The 26015-nt window shown below is 38.7% G+C and overlaps 3 protein-coding genes and 1 long non-coding RNA gene across 4 annotated transcripts; 3 read left to right on the forward strand and 1 right to left on the reverse strand.

Moving 5' to 3' along the window:
* Window positions 1–1823: 1823 nt before the first annotated feature.
* On the reverse strand, window positions 1824–7497 carry LOC145468525 (uncharacterized). The gene is made up of 6 exons (XR_014042218.1): window positions 7272–7497; window positions 6788–6850; window positions 6031–6110; window positions 5346–5434; window positions 4615–4699; window positions 1824–2724 (listed from the first exon to the last, which is right to left on the reverse strand). It is a non-coding gene; the product is annotated as an uncharacterized LOC145468525 (long non-coding RNA).
* A 4102-nt stretch (window positions 7498–11599) lies between these two features.
* On the forward strand, window positions 11600–13065 carry LOC145468932 (transcription factor A, mitochondrial-like). Its single transcript, XM_081452646.1, has one exon. The coding sequence runs from the start codon at window positions 11600–11602 to the stop codon at window positions 12458–12460; it is 861 nt and encodes a 286-aa protein (XP_081308772.1). The 3' UTR covers window positions 12461–13065.
* Window positions 13066–17280: 4215 nt separating this feature from the next.
* LOC145468352 (uncharacterized) lies at window positions 17281–20100 on the forward strand. Its single transcript, XM_081452050.1, has 3 exons — window positions 17281–17932; window positions 18996–19089; window positions 19817–20100. Exons 1-3 carry the CDS (start codon window positions 17341–17343, stop codon window positions 19959–19961), a joined length of 831 nt encoding a protein of 276 aa, XP_081308176.1. The 5' UTR covers window positions 17281–17340; the 3' UTR covers window positions 19962–20100.
* Window positions 20101–21629: 1529 nt separating this feature from the next.
* On the forward strand, window positions 21630–25164 carry LOC145468382 (potassium voltage-gated channel protein Shal-like). Its single transcript, XM_081452077.1, has 2 exons — window positions 21630–22849; window positions 24531–25164. Exons 1-2 carry the CDS (start codon window positions 21738–21740, stop codon window positions 24712–24714), a joined length of 1296 nt encoding a protein of 431 aa, XP_081308203.1. The 5' UTR covers window positions 21630–21737; the 3' UTR covers window positions 24715–25164.
* Window positions 25165–26015: the final 851 nt, after the last annotated feature.

A 26015-nucleotide genomic window follows, 5' to 3' on the forward strand; every position in this document is an offset into this window, starting at 1 on the left:
AAACTGCATTCAAAATCATGTGATTACCGAGGTAAGTTTTCTTTTGCTGTAAATCAAAGCTTTTCTTTCGTATTGTTGTACCACAAGTACTCAAAAGAAATTAAAAATGATATCCAGGTTAGGGTATATACTACCACTCTCAAATTTTGAAGTGCCACCTTAACGACATATCAACGTTTGTTTAACCTCTGGATATTGAAAGTTTAGGGTTCTAAGATCAATATCTGGTTTTTAAAAGGTGTTTTATAAAGAAAAAAAAAAGAAATTAGCGAGAGTGAAGCAAAATCATCGACGAGGAGATATTGCCTTGATCTGCTATCAAATTCTCAGAACTACAGTTAAGACCAAGTAAGGCAATTATTAAGGAGAGTTGATATTTTCAGCTTTAAATTACGAACGAGTCCAGGATCACGGAGAACAACTGAAAATATAAAACCTGTTTTTGAAAGCTTCAACATTTGCAAATCAAATTCGATTGTGCAATCTTTTATTTTTCAACAATTGTCTAGCAATGACCTCTAAAAAGTACCTTTCGCATTGAGCTACTACAAAATAAACATTTAAAATTAGCTGTTGCACTGATTGTCTTTTAGGATTTAAAAGGCTGCCAACAATTGTTTTTACAATGATAACCAGACGAGAAAGACCAGCAACAAATTTCTGAACAAGGATGTTAATATTTGCATATCAATTGTATTAAAAACGTGCCTTGTCATACAAAGTTTCGTGGCGCTTTTGCGATGAAACATGTTTGTTTTCCTTTGTAATTTCTAACGTTTAAATTTCTGGAGGTCCAAAAGAGGTACATAAGCATTTTACTTTGATAATCAAATATTTATTTTCGAAAACATTTCAACACGAGATTTAAATTTTCACGGTGGATTATTCCGGCATCGCTTCGAGTCCATAAAATATACTGAACCGGGCGAGTAAATTTTGCGTTATTTAAGGATAAACATCTTTGTGCTACCAGATATTGATTATTCTGTGGTGTTTACACTCTGGTTGTTGCACGGGAAAAGAGAACGGAGCGAACGGTCTCATTGGAAGAGAAAATTAACACTTTGAAACTTGAATGGGTTGGTTATAAAACATCGAAATTGGGCAATTTTTTGCGGGGGGACAATGATTGGATTTTGATTGATAAGAGTATTCTTGCTCCTGTGCAACTTATCCGGAGTGTACCCTCAATATCATCGTCTGACAGTAAAAGATATGAAATGGCAAGCGACAAACAGTCAAACTCGATTGGATGTAAAATTAAACTCGGTTTGTTGAAACGGTATTTCACGGTCGTTTTGCGAGAGTTAGAAATCTATTTCGGAATTAAATGTTATTGTCGTCTGTTTGATCCATTTGCCATTTCATCTTTTTCATGTCTTGAGAAACTCTTGCATCACCTCGCACAAAACCCATCGCGAAATTCGTTACAAAATGAAATTTTGAAGACTGTTTGGCAAAAAAATTACTTTGAGAGGAGAAAAAACAAACTTGAAATATCAAAATTGCTTTTTCAGTGCGAGGTGGTACAGTATTTTTGACGGGATTTTCTGTCAACTGTTGCCTTTAAAAATTTTTGCAATCAAAAACTTCTTAAAGGTAACCTCATTAAATTTTTCTCCAAAAAGTTGTAAGGGGAAACGCTGTGCAAATTTTTCAAATTTTCCCGCCAAAAGTCTTAGTTTTTAAACGCGAAATTTTTTCCTCACACGTTTAATTTAATTCAACTGATGTTCCATTAATTAATTAATTAATAATTGCAAGACAATAAAATGAAAAGAAACGAAAACAGCAAGTGGTGGTGTTTATTGTGTACACATTATTAAGAAATATTAAAGACAATAAAAATACTACAGCAAATAGAAGTCAATTACACACGCGTCTTCAATATAACTTTTATTTGCTTTTAAATAATACAATTAAAATTAATTACAAATAATTTGAATACGTAAACAAAATTTAAAAAAAATGCGCTTTTAAAAGGGCCTGGAAACTAGTCAAATTGTAGGCTATCTCTTTTACTTTTTTTTGACTATGTAGGGTTGCCAAAAAGAAAAAAAATTCTGCGCTTTTAAACAGAGTCTAGCCAGAAATCACGCATATACTGTGACTTTTGACGGGAAAAATCCTACATGGTGCAAGATTTTTTCTGCCAAAAGACTCGGTACATGTTTGACTCGAAACATGACTCCATTTAAAATTGCGGACTTTTTTTTCTAAGGACAATTTTTACACTGTTCGATTTCTCACTGGGCCCTTTTAAAAGCGCATTCTCGAAAACTACAAAGATTTCGGAAAATTTGTGAAATAGATAACAGACAATTCGACAATAATTTCAACGAGTTTAATAATTCGGGTTGCAAAAACAAATTCATGTAATGCTAATATTCTACGTTACTTTTAAAACTACAAACGTGAAATACAATTCACGGTTTCCTAAAAAAATTAGCAAGATACGAGACAATTTGGAAGATACTAAATAATTTGATTGTAATTCTGTTGTCTTCTATTGACTCCCGAGTTTTGTGTTATGAAATCACTAATACGAACTCCGCCCTAACAATCTTTCGCTAGAAAGTCAATCGAGATAAGCTTTGTCTTGTAAATCTACCTTACTTTTAAAACCAGATCCACTAAAGAAACAGCTAAACCAAGTTCTTTGCTTTCCTTTGCGTCCGTCTTTCGGCATGTTAATGTCACTGCGTGTACACTTAATATGGCAGTCTGAAAGAAAGATAAACAAAACGTCCAATTAACAAAGGGTATACTGAAAACCACCGAACAAAATATACATACAGTGTATACTCGACCAAAGTTTACAAATTAGTTAATTCTCTCATCGGGAAGGTGCTTGTCGTTTGGTTGTATCATCATCATAGAAGTACAATGAGTTTACATGGAGTTTAAGCATGACTTTTACGGCAGACGCCAAAGGCAACCTCTGATTTTTGCTCTTTTCTTCTAGTCCGTAAATGAAGCACACAAAAATAGAATAACGTCTCCTACTATTCACCGCAAATGCAAATAATTTCACTATACTGAACAAACAGCTGAAGACAGACGGAAAAAGTTTCATTTTTGCCGCTTGCCGTGCCGTGAACAATTAGTGAATAATAATAGATTTTACGGTAATTTACAGGTACATGTAAAGAACAACTTAAAACGCAGACAAACAGCAACATGCAATAAATAGCACTGGCTAAAATATATCACTCTAAAACTAACCTTCATTTGCAACGTTTGAAGACGAAAAGCTCACTGGCAAAATAGCACACTAAAAATTTCACAGAAAAAATGTTCGCGAGAAACCCGTAAATATTTGCATTGTCTTCCTAAGGATGAATGTAAATGCGTGGTTACTAGTCGCTATCTTCGAATAACTTGCGAAATTTTTGAAAATAAAACGCTCTCGGGTAGCTTCACATTTTCACAGAATTAAATTAAAGGTAATGTAATTTGCCTGAAGCTTCAGACCAAATAAAAACAAAAATTGAAATATTCCCACAAGCGAATAGCAAGATAGAGTTGCTTTAAAATTCAACTTAATTTAACTTTAAACTTGATGAATCATTGATGAGTTTGAGAAAGTTATTTTAAGAATATTTGCCAGTGGTATCTGGATATCCCAGAGGGAAATTCAAACGGTGAAAATCTGAAAAATCTCATGGCAAAAAACAAAAATAATAATAACTCCATGATTTAAACGCAATTATGAAGCATTTCTCTCCAACTATTTAAGTTGTAACATTTGATGAGACTGATGTTTGTAATACGTTCAGGACACGTGCAGCACTAACATGTGGCACTCAATTATTATGCTCTACAAGGTGGCTCTAGCTTTTAAATCTATAGATAAGATTCCTATATTTGTCCACTCAAATTGAATCCATGTAGTATTATCATGTACTTTTTATAGCAAAATAAAATTTAAGAACATTTTTCTTTTACTTTGGCACTCTTGAAATGTAGACCTGTATATGATCTTTTTCAAGAAGAACTTCACGTCTAAATTTCTAGGCTGTCTGTTGTTCTGTGCTGTAAATTTCTTTCAGGGTTTGGTGTTGAGAATTTGGTGATATATCAAGACAATATCCTTTAGTTCATCAACTTTCTTCTCATTGCTTGGTCCTTATTCAGAGTCCTTAGTCGAGAAACAAATTTTCCTTACTGGTTTTGAGTTATCTAGACAGTTATCTAGATTACTCTCTAAATCCTCTTTACTGTTTCTTCATGATTATGTCTGAAACTGTCAGGAGAAATCTTAAGCTGATCACTCATAAGGCTTAATGGCTAGCCTAAGGAAACATTGATACATAAACCGGAAAGCAACAGGTCGCTGAACCAATTAGGCCACTCCTCTCACAATTTAAATATTCATCGACAACAGTTCCTCGGACATTGTATCCCTAAGGAATGATTGTATAACCTACCCCTGAAGGGTTAGGGTATCTGTTTAACCATTTAACAAGGGTTTCTTGATTATCAGGATAGTGAAACGATAATTATCATGGCTATTCGTTTAAAGTCTTTGCCTGTTTTGTGTACAACTATTCCTACTACAAGCACCATCAAGTGATTAAAAACTCTTCCTACTAAAAGAAAATTGTAACTCACCTAATAAGAGATCTAATGCCTCAATTTGATTCGTTTCCCTCTTGAGTCTCAGCACAACTTTTATTGTTTCTTCTCTGTTTCGTATCTAGTAACAAGTAGGAAATGTTTTAACCTTGTGTTATCTTATTTATGCAATTTCAAAAACCACGCAACTAAATATAAACCATCATATTTTTTCCATTTCAACCCTACAGGGGCAAGTTTCGACAATGAAGGTAAATTAAGTCTGCATTAGGCCAGGTGATCCAAACCACTACAGCTTATCCAGGTCTCTGTTGCATTAAGTGATAAGACGTATTCCTATTTTGCCTGGATGGGAGGTTAGTCTGTCACAGAGTTAGACCTCCGTATTAAATTTACCCAGTCCCCATTTGAACACTTGGTGGAGGGAGGTACTGTGAGAATAAAGTGTCTTGCCCAAGAACATAATGCAGAGACCCTAACCATTGGCACAAACCCAGAGTGCTTGACGTGCAGTGATTGGACCTCTGTCCCTCCTCCCACAAAACAATACTCCTCAACAACAGTACCCCTAGCAGGCATTGTAGTCTTTAGGCATTTTTGCACACCCTACCCCCGAAGGTATAAGGTCACAACAAAAATTTACTGAAATAGCTGAAAGGTAGTGGAACAATAACATCTCTATTTGTTTAGATTTTCTGTCTGTGTTATGAAAAATTATTCCTAACAGTTAAATGGTACGAAACATATTAAATAAAATTGTGACTGACCTACTATGGGATCCATTTTCTCAATTTGATTCTTTCTCCTTTTGAGTCTCGGCACATGGTTCGTCTCCTTGCTTCTCAGTTTTGTACATCTAGAAAGAAATTGTAAATGTTTTAACTTTTACGGAATTGATTTCAATTAACTTTTACAAACTACACAATTAAAAATAAGTCATCAAATATTTAAAGTTTCAACCCTACTAGGGTGAGTTTCGACGATGAAGGTAAGGTTAAGTCTTCATCAGGCCAAGTTATCCAAACTACCACATCTTATCACATCCAGTTTATGCAGTATCAATTGATAAGGCGTCCTTGTCTTTCTATCCCCCTCTCCCTAAATGGGATAACAGTGTGTTGCAACTAGGGTTAGGCCCAGTATAAAAATCACCCAGTACCCATTTGTACATCTGGGTGGAGGGAGGCACTGTGAGAGTAATATGTCATGTCCAAGAACACAATGCAGTGCAACGGCCGAACTGTGAAACAATTAAAAACACAAAAGTAGATCCCTTATTTTCTTGGCGACAACTGATCCGGCGCGTTTTTTTTTTTTTTTTTTTTTTTTTTTGTCTTATTACAACAAAAGTATTAAAGTACAAAATATAAAATACGATAATGAGATATTTGGGTCTGTACTAAATTATAGCCAATCTCGAGGAACAGTAGGATAACATAAATATAAACTCACCATTGTTGCATATAATTGAACAGGGGCGAATTTCTCTGTCCACTTATTACGGCACATCTGCACAGGAATACCAACTGAATCTACGAGGAGATAATGGACCCAAAACTGAGAAAATAGTTAGCCAAATACAAACTCATTTACAATTTACAACATCCAACGATTATCAAAACATTTAGAGGTCATCACTTGTAATTTAGCAATCAATTCAAGATGGTAATAACAAACTAATATACTCTCTTAAGAATCCGGGAAACCGAAGTCTGAAACTTAATCTTGGTTTTTCGATAGGAAAATAAAAGTATGGTAATCATTTAAAACATCAGCGGCCCGTCTCTCGAAAGCCCCGGAAACTTTTTGGGCCCGTAAAGCCATAGCAAAATCGCAAACCTTACGATTACAGAGCTGTTTTGGCGTATACTCTTCTCCGTTTTTAGACACGGATGGACTAAAATGGCTTTACAGGTCCGAAACGTTTCCGGGGCTTTCTAGAAAGGGACCCCTGGGCACTTTCAAGCTCCGATGGGTAAGCAATGTTTTCTACCAGAGGAAACAAATATTACAAATAAACTGATGACATAATAAACGAAAAATTATTTTCTTCCCTTCATAATATCAAGTTAAAATTTGTCGAGAAGAGCAATCGTGAGTAATTTGGGGGCCAAAATTGCCCTGATGTGGCTCCAAATTCTCATGACTAAAAGGGCTATAAATAAGGAGAATATACATTTTGAACATCAAATTGAAAGGCTTGAGTTACCTGGAGTATTTGTGTCATAACAGCTCCTCTTGAATCTTCGTTTTATTTATCGTTATTTCATTCCTGGAAAAATAATCAAGCTTGTTTGAACTATTTATTTTTGACTAGTTTCGCTTGTTACCAAAGCATGCAATTTCTTAAAATCGCCTTCCGTTTAGCAGTTAACATTATTTAACAAAACCATTCACGATTCATATCGGAACAACAACAGTGGAAGTCTACTGTTCGTAAGCACATTGCAGGTGAAATGACTTTTAATATACGACTCAACGAATTAACTATACTTGCCGATCAGTTTATGACCAAATAAGCTTCTTTATAATTATTTTGAAATACAAAAAACTAAACATTCCAGGGCATAAATTAATTTACGAGGGTGGCACAACAGTTCCTCGGTTGAACAAGAAACAAACGAGTGAACACTCAACAGCGCTACGTTTTCCGAAAGTAAAAGTTACAGGGAATTCATAAATTCTTCCTCTACCTCAAAAAGGACTTCTGCTCCGAGAAGCGTTACCGAAGCACGTGCTTGTAGATCTTGCTTGAAGTCAAGTTCCTGCTGCAAGTATTTGCGCTCCATGACATTCCCAAACATATCGACATCTCAAGTTAAGACTCGATATTTTCCCGTTGTAGTTGGCGAGGAAAAAAGTAGATTTCTGCTGTTACAATTTTGCGCGTCGATAACGTTCGATAGATGAACGCGACGAGCAAATGTTTCATCACACGCGTAATCTGCAATTTAAATTTACATAGTTTAGTGACCACGCATAATTACGAGCAGTAATAACAAAGATAGATTTCTGCAATTCCATTACGCGATTGGCCTGCCTGTCCGCTATAACTAATCGCAGGATATTTATAACTTTCTCCTGAAAAACTGACTTTGAAATTTGTTATTTTAAAGCAGGATATGTATTGATTCATTAAGAAATTGTTATTATTTTTTATTTTATAAGGTCTTATAATTCTTTTACACGACCTGAGAAATTCGCACAACATTTTTAAATGTCCAAGCCATAGCAACGCAACTCACCACGCTAAATGTGATAGACCTGTTTGCTTCCAGGATCATAACCCCTTGCCTTTAACCACCTAAATTATGCGAAAACACTGTCAAATGTTAAAAATTAACACCAGATTATATTTTGTCGCATTTGTTGACCGATTCCACTAGAATAACTTTTCGAATTTACGAGATTTTTATGTTGGAACCAAGAGAAGATGAAGTGTAAGACAGTTAATACCTCTTCACCCGGTTTCGAAAATCCTAACAGGGCCTTGCATACGGCTAGCGCGCCTGAAATTTGGATTGACCAATCAGGATTCAGAAGGCGGGAAAAACTTTACTGTCCTTAAGTCAATGTTGAGGCATTGAAATCGGGCATCTTTTATCACTGGAGATGGCATTAAATACTCACGGAAAGGGGTTTACAATTCCTAAAACCCTATCAGATTGTAAAAAAAGAAAAATATGAAACATTTTGTGTCTCCAAGCTTCTAATTTGACGCCAAGAATGGGTCGCCGGCGTCCAGCATGGTAACTCGCTCGTAGTTCGTGGAGTGTCGCAAGGTAGGATAAAAGTTGTCTTATTTTGAACAAAGTATGCCTTTCATCGTCATATTAAACCTTCAGTTTTCAAGTTAACTATTGGAAGAGGCCAAAGCAACTTTAGCATTGTCTTTATTTTTGTTAGCTGCGAAGAAAAAGGCTATCATCGTGTCGTTTCGGTGGGACAGCTCAGTTTTGACTGTCGCTCGTATTGCGGGCGCAACCGTCGTATGCAAGGACTTGGCTCGTATGCCGACGTTACCTTTTTTACGTATAGACACAAACAGTTAAATAATCAATTCAACCTAACGGTAGCCTGCGAACGCAGACGTATTTCCGGCTGTCACTTGGTTCCGCCGAAAAATAACGTCTGCGAACCCGAGCCAGGAAACGATTTGTGTGACGTAATGACTTTTGTTTCTCCTCGGCCAATCAGATTCCATGATAGAATGAAACTCGAGTGCTCCTCACAGCGAATACCTCGCGAAGTAGTTCTGGGGTTATTAGAGCTAAACTGTGATTGGCTTAGAACTCCTACGTCACAGAAATCGTTTTCTGGCTCGGGTTCGCAGACGTTATTCTTCGGCGGAACCAAGTGACAGCCGGAAATACGTCTGCGTTCGCAGGCTAACCTAACGGAGAGTAAAGTAGTAGAACGCGTATTATGCCTATGCAACGTTTTCAGTTAGTGTTTTTGCTTCTGAATGTTCCTCCACATATTTTTCCCAGTTTTTCCAGTCCCGGCAATAGGGAGCCGGACTGGTGATCACTTTCTGCACTGTGCCTTCATCCTAACAGCGCAGTAAAACGCCACGCCCGTTGGGATCGAAACGAGGCTGGTAATGCGAATGAATTCCGCACGTCTTACAAAAATAATGTTTGGTCTGGTGAGTATTGAAAGTGTAACAGGAAATACGCTGCTCTTCCTGACAGAGAAACGAAAAAAATCATCAGTTGAAAGCATGGTATACGCAGCCTCTCGGTCCGTTTAGAGATACTGTGGGAAGGCAGCTAGGTCAAGAGGTTACGCCGACGAACTTTTAACTATCAAAACAGCGGAGCTGCGGCGGCTGGGCCGTCAAACGGAGCCCCATACTCATATAGGGAAGAAAAGGAAACCTGTGAATAGATTTTCTCATGGTTACTATGCCTAACGATATTGCTAGTGGGCGCGTACGCACGACGACGGCAGCAACGAAGTCGCGCAACATGGCAGCCAAACTCCAGCTCTAGCAAATGCAGCCTCGGTTTACAGCGTACGTAAAAATGTTTTTCACTGCTTATGCTTTGTGTAGTTTGAAGGCCAGAAGGCCATCCAATACAAACAGAAAACTTCACCACAAAGTTGCAAAACTCAAATTAAATTCTCGCTTATCCTGGGTTAGCTCAATCGGGCTTTGAACAGCTCGGCTCAGGAGCTCCGCTTTTAGGCTTGGCTAAATCTATATGTATTATCCCGAGGTCGCGGGTTCAAGTCCCGTTCTGACTAATAACTCCTTTGTGTTGGTTCACAGTGGACCCGAGTTCAACCACTCGACCTAGGCTTTTGTCGATTGTGCTAGTAACAATGGCATATTATGCTACTAGCGGTGCTCAGAATTTTAGGAAATTATGTCGAAATTATGCTAGTTTCTCCGAATTATGCTTCCTACCATCAAAATTATGCTACTTGGTTCTTAAGCAAAATGAAGACATAACAGGGCAAATAAATACAAAACAATGAATAAAGCCGTTCGAAGACACAACCTTTCTTCTGGATTTTTTTTTTATTTATTTCGCCCATAAAGGCATACTTTTTATGTCTGAGGTACTTCTTTCGCTATATATGTTCCTCTGGTCATTGTCAACTGCTGAACTATCTGAACTGGAACTCGAGAACGCCATCTGAGGTGCACGGGGCCTAAGACAAAGAAACATCGCACCGACCACACAAGCAGCCCGAAGTCAACAGTAACAACAGCATTAGAAACAGAACAAGTAAAAAGAAATAAATTCAAAACGAAATTACTATACGCCCTATCGTGAAGGTCAAAAAATACCAGATTATGTTAGCAGTGTTAAATTTAGATAAAAGCTAAAACTTACGCCCGGTTTGCTAAATTATGCCAAAAATTATGCTAGCACAATCGACAAAAGCCTACCTCGGCCACGTAATTGTAAATACCCACCTGGTTCTCTTCCCATCGCTTAGCACTTAAAGCATCTTTTTTTCTTTGCGTTCTCGTGTTTCTTTCATGTTGGTATTTAAAGTGAAAAAAAAGCTCGTCTCATAGTCATATGGCCCGATATTAAGTTACGCGCGCTAATTAAGTGGGTAAAAACAATGCACGTGTACAAGTAGCCTGCGAACAGGCTATCATTAGTATTTGTTTTGAAATAAGGACGCTGTCAAAACAAGTGGCTGTCCGCAATGTAACAGGTGTTCTTAGTACAGAGTGTCCGTAATTATAGGTTCACCTGTGTCGAAGTGAATAAAAATTCTGTGTTTCACCTTCGTCTGTTATTGGATTAACTGATGTAGGCAACGGCTGAAAGAATATGTTCTTGAATTCAAGATTTAACAACATTCAAAGGCTAAACTTCAGAATACCCGGCCAGTTAATATGTGTTTTCAAATGCTACTACCGCAGTCACAAAGTCGTAATAATTAAAATAATAGATTTAAGGAGGGCGTGTGTGGCCGGGTATTCCGAAGTTGCTCCCATTCAAATTCAAAATAACACCTTGCCGGTGCTTGCGTTAATTAACATTGACTAATAAAGATTCGTTGCAGCAAGGCTTTAAATTAAGTTGTTGTTTCTCTTTTTTTTCAAGGTTAAAACACCGATGAAGGTGGACTTTAGGGATTACTTAGCGGGGTTTTCGAGGACTTCTGAAAAGGAATCTTTTTAACCAAGCGCCACGGCCGGCCGGCATGCGTACTGGTACAATATCAGATTTATATCCTGACATAACGGAACGCCGATGAACCCAGCGAGGAGGTTTTGTCAAATCTTCGACTGCACTTTACGTTGATCAATGCAATTCAAAATGAATGGGAGGCAATCAATGTTTTTCCTCGTTAGATAACGCGGCTTTAGCTTCGACTTGTTCGAAGTAATTTATGAGCAATAACAGCTACTTGGACATTACGTCATGGATTAGAAGATGGACGCAATGCAAGCTGACGTAACAATATGCTAATTGAAACAAGAACAAAAAAAGCATTGCATATATTAGTAGATTGGTGCTCGAGAATAGCACTGAAAATCAGACGATTGATGCTCAGTGTTATAAGAATGAATATTTTTCGCTTTGTTTCGGTCATAGCATGGAAACCGCTTTCATTTCGACAAGGTCTGCTCGCTCGGACAATTTCAGGAAACGGATTTGCCACACAGAACGGTAAATCACCCGAAACGAACGTAGTTGTTCCGAAAGCATATCAATTGGGCTCGCGTAAAAAGAGCGGGTTCGCTAACGATGATTCTTCGCATAAAATAGACAGAGAGATCTCCAAGACTTTGGGGAATGGATTTTCAGAAAGCGGGAAGGGCACTGTCAAAGCAGTTTCCGCGGAAAACAAGGACATTTACAATGCTACGTTTGAAAAGTTACCAAAGAAGCCACCAGGACTGTTCGGCTTGTTTGTGAAAGAGAATTATTCCAAAGTCCAAGCCGGGATGACACCAGGAATTAGTGCACAAGAAGTCATGCCAGCGTTGTCCAACAAGTGGAGAAATCTTCCACACAAAGAGAAAGAGCGATTAAAACAAAAACAACAAGCGATACAAGAGGAATACAAACAACACGTTATTAGCTTTAGGCAAGGATTATCAACAGAGGAGAGGGCTTATCTGGATGAAAAACATGGCCCAAAGATGAGACAACTTGATAAAGAAAGACGTCATTTCTTAGGATACCCCAAAAGCCCGCCATCTCCTTTTATTCTTTTTATGCATAGGTCCGCAGAAGGCTTGAAAAGTGTGTCTGTGATTGAGCGAGCAAAAATGCTTGGACAAAAATGGAAGGAAATGTCTGAGGAAGAGAAAGAAACGTACTTCGAGGAAAACCGTAAAGCACATGAACAATACAACAAGGACATCGCTAAATGGAAGGAGAAATACTCAGAAGTTGCGTAACTAGGAATATTCAATTTATTTTGATTGTTAACTTAATGCTGATATTGTGCCGTGATACGAGGTTGAATAATATTCAAAATTAATAAATATTTCAAAGGTTGCATTACCCACACACGGCTTACTTAGCGGTTTTCCAAGGATTTGGCTGCCAGGCAAATTTTGCCAACCCCCAATCCGTGGACCTGCGGCAAATACTGATATGTAAGTTAAATAAGCACTGGCTTGTTACACGTAAAATCGTCCAGGAATATCGAATACACTCGAACTCAAATCATGCACTTCCCTTGACATGCTTTTCCAGTTACTTATTTTCGGTGGTCTCTAATCCTCAAGATCTCGATTTTTTTTCTGTCGTTCCTCCCTTGTATTGCAACTTTTTTTAAGAATAATGAAATGAATATTCTTGCATAAAAGGCCAATGATAATATTAGACAGGATTAAATCTCTCTCTTTGCTTCAACGGTTTTTGAATCCGGCTGATTTGAATAAGAATAGCAGCTATCCAAAACGCGTACAGCTTCTACTTTGTTTTTCTTATTCAATTTGCATATCAGTGGTCCGATACTAATCCTGCCTGAGTTTCTGGTCTGCAGTTCTTTACAATTCAAGAGGTTTGTGAGAAAACAAAAAAGAGGCGAAACAATGGTCCGGAACCACAAACATTAATAAATGAATCTTTTTCCTTTTGCCATCCCTCAGTTGAAAACGAGTTACTTAAATTTATCTAATTTGTCCAGGAATTCGTAAAAACCTACGCAGGCTCGTCTCGCAATCTTCGTGACAAGCCCAAGGAAGCTAGTGAAAACCCAGCCTAGGTTGAGGCTTATTAGCAGAGCCATAATAAGCTTTCTTTTCATACAATGCATATTCCAAGGGAACAAACAACTGTCGGACAAATTTTGAGCCCGCCGTGAAATGGAATCAGTCCTTGTTTACTGTACTTGAGTAGATAAAGTATCTTAAAGAATAATCACGGTCATGAGTGCGGTCCAAACGATATAGTTCTTAACAAATTCGGTACAAAACTATGACATAAATGAATACACTGCAAAGTTTCGAAAGTGACAAATCCCCAATCTACCCTCCTCCCGAAAAGAGCTCTAAAATTTCGCGGCTGTTGACAAATCCTGAAAGTAACGACCGTTCTAATCAACATTATCTGAATTATTTCTACTAGCACAGAATTGATAACTGTTGCATGTTGATTTATAAATAACCTTCCTACTGCACCGTATACTTTTCGCCAGGTTGGGCGGGGGGGGGGGGGGAGGGGTGCACTCCTGTTTAAAAAGGACATGGGTACTCGTCATACCTTTAGGGGTAAAAAAAAAAAAACAGTTTTGGTACCTCTTAGGGTTCAGCCTCACAAGGTCTTTTGCGATACGTTTTAGGGTATTGAGTCTAAAAAATATGCATAGAGATAGTGTGTTGTTTTAGAATTGGTAATTCTGAGGCCTGAGGGGTGAAAAAAAAACTTAAGTTACGCCCACGCCTTTTCGGCGCCTCGCAGGACCACCACGTGAGTCACTAACCGCGACAAAAGATGCATTTGTTATAAAATTTCCAAAAGTATTCGCAAACCTTCAGATAGAGTTGGAAAATCTTCCATAGTCCTCGCGTGATTTTCAGAAATCTTCGAAATCTCCGGAAGTGTTCGGACAGCATTAGAAAATCTACGAAAGTGTTGAGGTGACTTTGAAAGTCTTCGGAAGTAATCGAGTGGTCTTCGGAAGTATGCAAAAATCTATTTATCTTCGACTAACTTTGGAAAGCTTCGACCACCTCGATTACCTTGCATAACCGATAACAGTCTTGAGTGTCTTCGTACTAACATCGGAAATCGTCGCTGTAATTTGCACTTTTATACCAATTACACTTTTTGCACTTAGCCAATCAGAATCCAGTTACTTTTTAGGAGTACTAGTAACTGAAAAAAGAGGAAAAAATATTGTTCTTGAGTGGGGAGCGGGGGGGGGGGGGGGGGAGTGGTGTAAAGCCCTGGATAAGGTAAAGGTAAAAGGTAAAATCTTTTAAGCAGAAACGATGCAAAGTCAATACATGTAGGGACAATGTACCTTGACGTGGTTTTGGCTGCTACCTTATCCAAAAGGCAAAGCTAGGATGTCGGTGAGCGGCGCGGGGTAACGCTCTCAAAATCTTTCCAACAGAATAGGTTATATGATCCGTCACGCAACACTTCTCTCGAGAGGAGGCTTTGCGTCACGACGTAAGTGATGAAGAAGCGAACTGAGGGAATGATTAGAAAATGTTCTAACATCTGACGATAGAATTAAGCTAGGATAGTTTGACGAAAAATAGTAAACCGTTGAAACTCTCTAGCCGTTTAAATATTGGCCGTTTAGCTACACATTATTCATCTGGACGAACTTGGGCAAACATTTGTAGTTCGTCTGGTTATGTGTCTCTAGTATAAAGACGGGCATAAGACGTATTATGCGTCTAGACGAACTATTTTTCGTAGTGCGTCGTTCAAGACGCATTTCGAAGGATAGGAGAGGCAAAATAACAATTTGTAATGATAGGGACAGTTAACTAGACCGCCCACCATCTTGGATTTGAACGCCTGAACGATCATGTCCTTTTCCAGGAGTTCAGTGACTTCAGTTAGTTCGGGCGCAGCGAGAAAAACGACGAGCGAAAACCTCAACGCATGGAAAAGACTAGAACGATCACTGGTTAACTAAACACTAGCACAGGGATCCCTCACATCCGTTTAGAAAATTCATAATAAAAGATTAACCTACCTTTATTGCGCGTGTTCTGCGTTTTGTGGCGGCCATTTTGAATTTTAAATACGGGGTCTACTAGTGCGAAGTCTGGAACCGATATTTAAGAAGTCTGGGACGGGCGGAAAAATTCGCAAATTCTGGGAGCTTCGAGCAGGCTCCGAGCGATTTCCGTAATTTTCGGTTCCAGACCTCGCACTAGCAGACCGCGTATTAAAAATTCAAAACGGCCGCCGCAAAACACAAAACACGCGCGATAAAGGTAAGTTGATATTTTATTCATATTCCGGATCTAAACTGATGTGAGGGCTCAGTGTGCACGGGCAGGTCATTCTCATGTACCCTCCCCACTCCCCCGCTCTGCCTTCAGTTGTCACTTATCGACGAGCTCCTTTACAAGTCATTTCAAATAGACTTGGAAGTTGGCGCGACAGAAAATTTATCCCCTTCCCTCTCCCTAATTCTCCTCCTGAAAAGTAACCTCACTGATGTTAATTCGCGGAGGTTAATTTGACGTATTCGACTAAGGTAAATCAAGAGAACTGAAGATCAAGGATATATTGATATTGAAATATTAAAGGAGGCATCCCCATAGCGCGGGAGGTTTTCCTTCGGTTTATAAACGAAACGAAACGAAACAAATCTTCCAAGAAAACATGCACACGACGTACGCGCGAGTAACATCCTCAGAAGTACTGGGTACCATGTCTGAAAATAACTTAAGAGGGATTACCTTGGGTAGAAGGCCTACATGGGGGAGTCACTCTATTACCTTGGCCTTCTCTTAAGTATACCTTTATCAATGTCGGGATCATAAAACAACCCATTTTCATTACCTACAAAAACATCTCAGTCGCGTTTCTGTTTAATATATTTATGTCAATGGTTTATAAATGACATTTTAATTAACTCCAATTTTTCTGTACAAGATAACTTTACTGGAGCAGTCGAAACAATCTATGTGTGGTAAACCCTCAATTTATTTTCTCTTGGGCGGACAAAAACCATGTTCAGGGTCTACAACTCTACAACTCTACAGGGTCTACAACTCCTATTAATCTCAACATTTTTACAGCACTCTGACTGGGTGAGACCCCATTTTTAAAAACCACCGTGCTTTTTGTTTTTTTGTTTCTGAAGACATTTTCGCTAAAATCACCTGCGGGATGATATTTCAATGAATTTCGCACCTGCGAATATTTTTTTTAATTGAGATTGAATACCTTTCTTTCATAGTTGGCATGCCTGACTATTGACGATGCCAGTGACGGACGGATCCAGACCTTGAGCTAAGGGTAGGGGGGAGGGGGGGCGCTTTTTGTTTTTTTGCTTGCCCCGCTGGCTTTTCTTCCTTCTGTGATTTTTTCTTTTTTTACCCAAAATAAAGGGGACAGGGTCCCCCGAGCCCCCTCCCTAGATCCGCCGATTAGAAAAAGGTTTCACTCTTAAAAAGCATGAAATGTTTTCTGTCCACACTACGCCGGAGGAATTTAAAAACGCAATAATCACCGGTTATTTTGGATTTGCGTTTGGGGAAAACTCGCTCAGGGAAATCACATGATTATCGTGACACCATTGTTTTCGAGAAGCTCAGTCAGTCAAAATGTTTCCGTCAACACGCAAACGAAAAGCCGCCGTTTTCAAATTCCTCTGGTTTGAAGAGCGTTTTCGAAAAGCTTCGGATTAGCGGGGACGGTAGGCCTAACCGTAGAAATAAATTAAAGGTGCGTTTTCAAATTTCTCCGGCGTAGCGTGGACGCTGCCCGAATTGGAGCTCGCGTGTTTTGGTTTTCCTGAGACGCTTTTAATCACTTGAACGTCTAATGACATGTCTTATAGACATATTATGGCTGGAAGCAATCTTCTACTGTAAACCTCCAGAGAACGATTGTTTGACACTACTCATATGAATTTAGTTATTTACCCGTCAAGCTGACATCGTTAATTGCTGCACGAGCGAAATTTACCACCTGCCAGATTACAAAACCGAACGATGTGATTGGTCAAATTTTGTAAACTAAAATTAGAACTTCAACAGCGCTATGCATTTAAAAGGGTTTAAGCATTGGAAGAACTTTATAGAGTGATTCGTCGAAATGTGTAAGACTTGGGAAAGGAGAGGCAGGTAGTTTTATGGAAGAAAACGATCCAAAGAATTTTAGAGTTGTCGAGGAACCGGAAGACGAACTATTCGAGAAGATAAAGGAACTGAAAACGTGTTTAGCCGACGCCATCGAAGAAAAAGACCCAGTTGCTGAGGCAGACGCTCTCAGTTTTCTCGGACTTGCGTTTTATAAACTCGGAAATTATCAAACTGCAATTGAATACCACCAGAAACATCTGTCGTTATCGAAAGAGCTAAAGGATGAAAAAGGCGAGCGTCGAGCGCATGGTAATCTAGGTTGTTTGCATAAAATAACCGGTGACTTAGAAACGGCAAAGGACCATTTTCTGGCCGCTTTGAATATAGCGAAAGAAAGAGGAGACAAACGGCCACTAGCAAAGATTTATAACAATCTTGGCAACATTTACGAGCTGCAAATGAACTACGATGAAGCGTTAAGCTGTAATAAAGAAAGGCTTACGGTTGCTAAGGAGTTGAACGACCAAAACGGCATTGGAAAGGCTTTGGCTAATTTAGGCAACCTGAGCCATGTGGTGGGAAATCTGAAAGATGCTATTGCGTTTTATGAAGAGATGCTGCAAATATTAAGAGCTAAACTGAGTGAGTTTGCTTTTCAACTGAAGAATTTGCATTTAGTTATAAGTAGCCATGTAAGCTTAGCAATATTGTTTTCATTCACTCATACCAACATCAAATTAACTTTCTCAGTGATTAAGCATGGCCGATTGTCTTGTTCCACATCGATGACTCTCAACTTGCTAATACATGCTGCTAAGATATTTTAAAAAACACCAATTGTCTTTTATTCTTTGCCTCTTATTCAGCTCCATATTGATAACATCCATCACTCATTTAAGCCACTGATCTTTGTCGAGCGTGATATCATCTTGTTTATGTTGCCCGTGCTGTAGGTTGTTAGCAGGTTAGCAAATTCTTGGCAAGTTGTTACGAAGTTAATTTCAGCATTCCAGACTCGTTACCAGACCTTTTCTTCTGATACGCTTGTGAAGCACTGGGTCGAATGGAGCTAAAAAGGTCGCGGGGAGCTTGGAAATTGAATTCCATCTTTGATCTCAACGACACACGCGACCTAAACAGCCCTTACCATGACGAACTTTTCTCCTTTATATTACAACGTATTTCAACGTGGATACAAGTTATTTTCGGTTTGTCTATTTTCCCAGCCTCGTGGAAAATTTGTTGCGTCGTTTCTCGATCTGGATTTCGATTCGACCTCCTTAAATTGGGAAATAGTGAGATTTCTGTATCCCCCTCCGTTATCATGTGGAGCTTCACGCAAGTATATTTTGGAAAAAAACACTCGTCATGTTCATTTTAAGGGCCAGTGTCTTCACATTACGTGTATTATAGCTATTCTCTTCTCTCATTTCTGAATTCATATACCGAGTTAGCAATTTGTTCAGCGATCCGTGAGCTGAAAACACCTTGAGATATGAATATTAATCTATGATACTAGCTCTCTGAAACAAGTGAGTTAGATTCGGAGAAGCAAGTTAGAATATAGCAAATTCTTGCTTTTCCAACTCGTCTTAGCTCAGTAGAGATTGCCATTGTGATAAACCATCGCGTGATCATACCAAAAAACGAAATGGTACGGAATCAGTGTTTTTTTAAAAGCTTTGTGTTATATTTCCTTCACCAGGAATCCTTGATACTTTGGCTGAAGAAGAAGAATCTAACTCGGAAAATGAAGATGATTTTGTTGACATTGATTTAGTGGCGCTACAAGTCGCAGCGTAAGTGAACTTAACAGTTAGTTTTATTCAGTTCTGACCCCGTTTTCGTCAATTGAGGATTTGGCACAACGCAATAATGATAACAGTGATTCAACGAAGCAAGTGCTATAGCTCCTTTTACTCTTCAATTAATGGGTTTATCTAAAAAGGACGCTGTCAGTTAAATGATGCAGATGCGTATTTCTCAATCCAAACATTGTCATCAAATTAACTCGAAAACCTCATTTTCAATTCGATCAATTGAATGTCAAAACTAACATTACCTCCCACTTTGAGGAAAATTTTTTCAATAGTTCGCTTTGGTCGTGCACAGAAACTCTTTTTTCAACGGTTCATCCCATTACCCACTTATGCATACTTTATTGATCATCCGCAAGCTTTACTTTAGCTGGAAAAATAACACAATTTGTAATTCAGTGAAGGCTGCGATCCAACATCAGCAAAATGTGCTGCTGGCTAAAAAATGCGGTCCGGGTTGTTCGAAAGGTGGTTAACACTATCCACCGGATAAATCACTATCCAGTGGATAGCGTGGTTTGTTTTGTTGACAATTATCCACTAGATAGCGATTTATCCGGTGGATAGCATTATCCAGCCTTCGAACAACTGGGGCCTGGTACGTAGCTAAGAACTCGCCGAAAATTTAACAGATAATAAGATTCTTGCACCTCCATACGGACCGTCAGGAGGGTATACTGTACTAAATTATTGTTCCTCTGTTTTGCAGGGACGTCAAACAAAAGATGGAAGATGAAAGACGCGAAGAAGAACGGTCCAAAGAAGGCGTCAAAAAGAAACGAAAATTCAAAAACCCTTTCAAAAGAACACCGAAAACAAGAGAAGAGAAGATAGAAGCGTGGTTAGAAAATTAGCATCGAGATTGGCTTGTATAATAAAGTTGAACAAATGTATCATTTTAATAATTCATATCAGTTCAGATCAGAAAAGACAAAGAAAACAACTCTTAAGGTTATGTTCTTGTATATTGAAATGATTATAAAATCAGAATAAAGGATAATGCAAATATAGATGTCTTTGAGTAAATCTCACTTACATGTAGGTTTTGCTCTTAAGAAACTCATTATTTCAGTTAATGACATGAACATTTCCGTTTTTCTCCTTTTAAAGAACGTCTTTGTTTTGGGATGGAGAGAAGACGCTTCATAGAGGATCTTAAGGTCTGGTTTGAATGGCGCAAATCAAATAACTGACGTGCTTTTGCGGTGAAAGTCAGAAACAAAATAAGCAGCCAACACGCTTACCCAAGCAATTATTGGTTAGCTTAAAACATGCGCAATGGGCAACACTGTCATAATTTGAACACATTTTAAGGTCACTGTTTTCTCAAGGTTTTAGAGTAAAGAAAAACTACCATGCTACACCAGTGAGAAGTTTAATTTGCCTGCAGGGTACCGTGCACATAATGTAAGGGAAGAACCATTTCTGGCAGGTGTTATGTTATAAATCAGTTCATTTTTGCGCGGCAAATTAAAACCACCTACCACTTTTCAAAGCGATAGTTTACAAGCTCTTCAGTGTTATTTTCCTTTCTATTGTTTATAAATCTCTGAATGCTATAACCTTTAACCATTTAATAGAAATTGTGGGCGGTTATTATAATACAAGCTAAGCTGACTGAAAAGTGAAGCAATTAAAAAAGTTAATTTTCGCGTCACCTTAGCTAAAAGGGCGAAACGAAACACCATTATTGTGTTAGATGCTTCGTCATTTTTTTCCAGCTTCTGATAACACTGTCACTTCTTCATCCGTGCTGTGATTACGGATAAAAGGGGTAAAGCTTAATTACGAGAATTTTAACATTTTTAATTAGCAGGACCAAGGCAGGTGCGAGTTTGTTTTTGTTTCGCAAAAGCCTCCATTTGAACTGTCAGGGTACAATTGCAGGAGGTATATGTAATTATTTTATTTATACAAACATAAAGATCATCCTCTTAATTTCTTTAAGTAACCCTTCGGCCAACTCTCGCCTGTAATGATGGCCTTAAGGGGAAATTATGCCCATCTCGGTTTATTTGCATTGTGGTAATTTGTTTGCAATTTTCTGTTATTTCGTCTGCTTAAAAAATACTTGTTTGAACTTTAAAAGGATTCTGAGACTAAAAACAAACAAAACAAGGTTTTAACAAAATCAAGCTGAAGCTGTAAAACTAATCTTAAAATCGGTATTTAAATGAATGTAGGAATTTGTTTCAAATAAAGTTTGCGCAATCGATCTTAAACCGTATTTTCTCACTTAAATTCGCAAAGAACAGTTGCAGGTACCCGTATTGTCAATAGAAACAACACGCAGTCACAATCAAAATGAGGTGCAACGTTTTTGATCCATAGGGTTTCCAATCCAATTGAATAACACATTTTTCCCAATTTTCGAGAACCGTCTATTACCGTAGATTCGTCTACACCTTTGTCTTAGTCAAGACACTTTGCCGTCGAAATAATCCAGCACTGTTGGGTGCACGTGCTATTATCAACAAAAATGTTTATGTACATATTAAGAATTTAGTACTCGCTAATGAGTTTCTGTTCGTTCACCCTGGGTGTTATCACCAACTCTAATTACAAGACGCCGTGTTACCGAGTGGTCGCACCTCTATAATTGCGCCGATAGATTGCAAGATAATCTTGAGATGCCTTCAACGGATAAACCTGTCGACGATCTTGAAAACTGGCTTCCCCTTGGCGAAGTTGGTCTCGTTGGTATAACTCCGATATTTACAAAGGAGAAACCATTCAGTGTATTGCATCGTAAGCAGTTGAAAGACAAGCGAATTGTCCTCAATGTGAGTGGACGAAAGTTCGAGACCTGGGACTACACATTGAAGAAATACCCCACAACTCTACTGGGCAGCAGCGAAAGGGAATCTTTTTACGATTCGCAGCGGAAAGAGTACTTCTTTGAAAGGGATCCTAGTTTTTTCCGACATATCTTAAACTACTATCGACATGGAAAACTGCATTTTTCTCTAGAGGAATGCGGCGAGTTTTACGAAGACGAACTGAAATTTTTCCGGATTCCAACAGACGCGGTGGGTTTGTGCTGTCTCGAAGAATATCACGACGCGAACGCTGCTGCAATTCGCGAATCAAATTCAGAAGCCGGAGAAGCAATTGCAAGCCACTGTGAGTGTGTTCCGCAACGGAAGACATTCCGGCAACGCTTGTGGTTCATGTTTGAAAACCCAAGGTCTTCCACCACAGCCAAGGTGGTGTACTACGTCATAGGAGTAGCTATTATATTGAGTATCATTACAACCATAACAGAGACAATTCCCTGCGGTGATAAAACATGCGGCGAGGAATATAAGCAAGCTTTTCAATACTTAGATGGCTCTTGTGTTGTGGTCTTAACATTGGAGTATTTGATCCGCCTGTTTGCGGCCCCTCACAGATGGAAGTTCGTGAAAGAGTTTCAGAGCATTGTGGATCTTGCAGCCGTGATTCCATTTTACCTTGACATTGGTTTGAAAAGCGCTGGCGACTTTGACGCACTGACAATTTTGCGCGTTTTTCGTGTATTTCGAGTGTTCAAAATGTCGCGGCATTCCACCAGGCTGCAAGCTCTTGGCTCCTCGATAAAAAACTCCTCTTCCGAGCTAGGATTTATTCTATTTTCCTTTGGTCTTGGTGTGATCATATTTGCCACCGCTGTGTACTACGCCGAAAAAGATGTCAAGGGCACAACTTTCTCTAGCATCCCTGACAGTATGTGGTACGCTATTGTCACTATGACAACAACAGGGTAAGTATGGATTGTATGGTTGCTTCTAGGTGATGGCTTTTGTGTTTAGCAAAGAACTACCATTTTGTAGGAATAAATACCTCTTACTAACCGAGTTCGAGGGCCGTACTGTAAGTTACGGACCGAGTTTTTCCCCATCGATTTATATATGGCCCAAGCGCGAAGCGCGCGGACCATAAATTGAAGGGGAAAAAACGAGGATCGGTAACTTACAGTACGGACTGAGAAAATGAGCTTAGTAATATATTTATTATATCTCTACTGTCTGTCTGACTTGCTCAGGAACGATTTCTATTCACGCGGAACGGCTTCAAATTTCTGACGCACCTCGAAAGCAAAACGAGTCAAATTGAAATCGTTGTTAGTGACTTTTAAGTCATTAGTAGGTTTTAATACACAATTTCAGGAGTAAAAGAAAGTTTTAAACGTTTACTTGCTAAAAAAGTTGACAACATTTGGCGATAAACCGCGAAACATTTTGGCAACAAAAACAGCTTTAAATTTTAGTGGGTCGTACAGTAGATTACGGCCCGCTTAATTGACCAATCATAGCAGGCGTACTAACTGAGACATATAACAACGTGAGGTATCAATTTTATATGCCTTGCATATCGCCTGGCATCCAGCGAGTTGCGTTCAGTATCAGTAATTCGAACAGTTTAATCGGAACAGTTTTTTACTTGAAAAGCGCAAATTAGTTGCTAAAGATAGCATTTTTTGCAGCTATTGATTCTGTTAGTTAAGTTCGATTTCCGCAAACAGATTATCAAAAGGCAAATGAAAACCTTAAACTGAGAAAACGCACGATATCCCAAAATTTCTACTTATTGCGCTAATAAGCACTTGTGCACTTGCCACCTAACATAGCTACAAGACCGACGCCAGCATATCTTTCGATCCGGCGCGAACGGTTTTACACCAGTTTCCCTCGCTTGAACTTTCAATTTCAAGCCTCCAATTTGGATGTTACGACTAGATTGATCACGCTAGCTTCAGAGTGAGGTTTTAAAGTAATTTATCTCAAGCGTTGCAATTGACAAAGTAACATATCTTGTGCTCTGAACTTACTCTAAGTTCCTACTTACTCAACTTACCAGACGGATTATGAACTGGTTTCTCGCATTCTGAATAATTTCGCTATACGCATTCCAGCTTTATGAGTTGCATGGATATCGTTGTAGTTAACAACACAATTTGTAATGATACTGAAGACAACATCGTCCAAGTATCGCACAAACGTGCGATTAATTAGCCGAACAGTGAATGTTGCTTGCAACTGTTGAATATACGAATTGTTACTGTTTTAAAATATGGTGTACAACTCATATCATGATTTATTTATAATACGAGGTAAACATCTTACCAGGCGGAAACCGCAAGACACAATACAGCCGCTAGCAGATTTTTGAATACACCGCCATCAGTACAGTTCGATTAAACTGAATGCCGCCGCCATCTTGAATTGTGACTATTTAACTTAGCTAACCATATATGAAACTATAATACTACTCTTCGCCGTGAAGACCATATATAGAAATTGGCACTATAGTCGGATTTAATTCTCTCCTTAACCAATCAGATTTCTCTTCCTTTGTTACAAATTAAGTTTAAAAACAACGACGTTTCGACCGTTCGACGGTCATTTTCAACTTGAAAATGATCCTTTCTTTATTCATAACAGTTATGGTGACATGTCTCCGGAGACCGCGATTGGTCAGCTGATGGGAAGCGTGTGTTGTTTGGTGGGTACTCTGGTGATTGCGTTACCAGTCCCCATTCTTGAAATGAAGATGAAACTTGTTCAAAAGAAGCCTGCTGGTGAAGAAAACAAAGATGGTGAACAAACCACCGATCAGCAAGAATAAACATAAAGATTCCACGTACTCTCACGGTGGCTGCAGATACTCGTGGGGGACTAGAGAGTAACCCAGTCCGCTACAGCCGCCGTTTTGGATTTGGTTTTGGATGTGGGATGATGAGAAGAACCTGGGAACTAAAATGTACCTCACAGTCGCTTGGTCATGGGAGCTCAAAGAACAGAAACGAATGGCTGGCGAGAAGTGAACTTGAAAGAGTAAAATAAAAGAAGGGAACAGAGAGGGCGATCAACGATCATGGAAGAAATCTAATACCTTCGGCTCTAGATTCCTACATAGATCTAAATTGAAGTTAAAAAAATATGAAATTGGGGGAAAATGCACCATATTGACCCTTTGACTGCCAACGGCGCATATACAAGTCCTGAGTGGTCGTGCTCTTTGTACAACTTGTGACGTCATCAATTTAAATGTTACCAGATATCTGGAAAAAAAAAACTCTTGGCTTATGCGCGTGCACCAAATTAACAATGTTGCACATTTTGGTACCTAATCTTGGGGATATCGATCTTTTTCGCTAAAAAAAAATAGCTTTCTAGCCGATCTCAGCAAAACTAAGGTCCATATAGCGTCTGTCAGCCAAAAAAACTGATTTAACAGTAAAAAGCGGCATTTATTTTCTGCCAATAATAACACAGTAAAACAAAGAAAATTACAGATAAACTAGTAACGAAGACCTATAAATAAAATGAATTTTAATTATGTTATAGCAAAAATTAGATAATTTATGCTGGGAATTCCTAGCATGTAGTTAAATAAGGTAAATATATATATTCTTCATAGCAGTTGCTCGAGTAACATGCTAGGCCGCGATCGCTCTGAGCGCTCGAGTTCACGAGGTGCAACATGCGCGGCGAGGTCAAACTACTTTAAATATTCTCCTCTAAACTGGCTCCCTCTTATCACTTGAGCGTGTGTTAGTAGGATGGGTACATGTTTTCCAAATATATCATTTATTTACATTGAGCGATGAAACTTAATTCCAAGATATCATATCCTTTGCCTGCTAAAGTATACCTTTGCCTTACTACACCTGACAAAATAAAATCTTACTGAAATACAGTGTGAGGCGTAAGTCTTTATGTGTTCACTTTTTTGTAATATGATTTATTCAACGGAAGTCCCCAGAGGTATTACCCCGTGAGCAACTGAGTGCTACCCGCCAAAAAACAACTGCATGAATAGCAAAATTTAACCACGGAGGATAAAACCATATCAAATAACTTTAATCTTATCTTGTTTTTAGTGTAATGTTTCGAAACGGTCGGTGGGTTTTTTTAGGAACAGTT

Source organism: Orbicella franksi, chromosome 14 (genome assembly GCF_964199315.1).
Source record: "Orbicella franksi chromosome 14, jaOrbFran1.1, whole genome shotgun sequence".
Taxonomy (NCBI): domain Eukaryota; kingdom Metazoa; phylum Cnidaria; class Anthozoa; order Scleractinia; family Merulinidae; genus Orbicella; species Orbicella franksi.

What these genes read in the sequence shown, in the direction of transcription:
- LOC145468932 (XM_081452646.1), top strand. Translation starts at nt 11,600, where the DNA reads ATGCTCAGTGTTATAAGAATGAATATTTTTCGCTTTGTTTCGGTCATA.
- LOC145468352 (XM_081452050.1), top strand. Translation starts at nt 17,341, where the DNA reads ATGGAAGAAAACGATCCAAAGAATTTTAGAGTTGTCGAGGAACCGGAA. An exon ending in AATATTAAGAGCTAAACTGA is followed by an intron (nt 17,933 to 18,995) that starts GTGAGTTTGCTT and finishes TTCCTTCACCAG; the next exon opens with GAATCCTTGATACTTTGGCT. An exon ending in GTGGCGCTACAAGTCGCAGC is followed by an intron (nt 19,090 to 19,816) that starts GTAAGTGAACTT and finishes TCTGTTTTGCAG; the next exon opens with GGACGTCAAACAAAAGATGG.
- LOC145468382 (XM_081452077.1), top strand. Translation starts at nt 21,738, where the DNA reads ATGCCTTCAACGGATAAACCTGTCGACGATCTTGAAAACTGGCTTCCC. An exon ending in GTCACTATGACAACAACAGG is followed by an intron (nt 22,850 to 24,530) that starts GTAAGTATGGAT and finishes TATTCATAACAG; the next exon opens with TTATGGTGACATGTCTCCGG.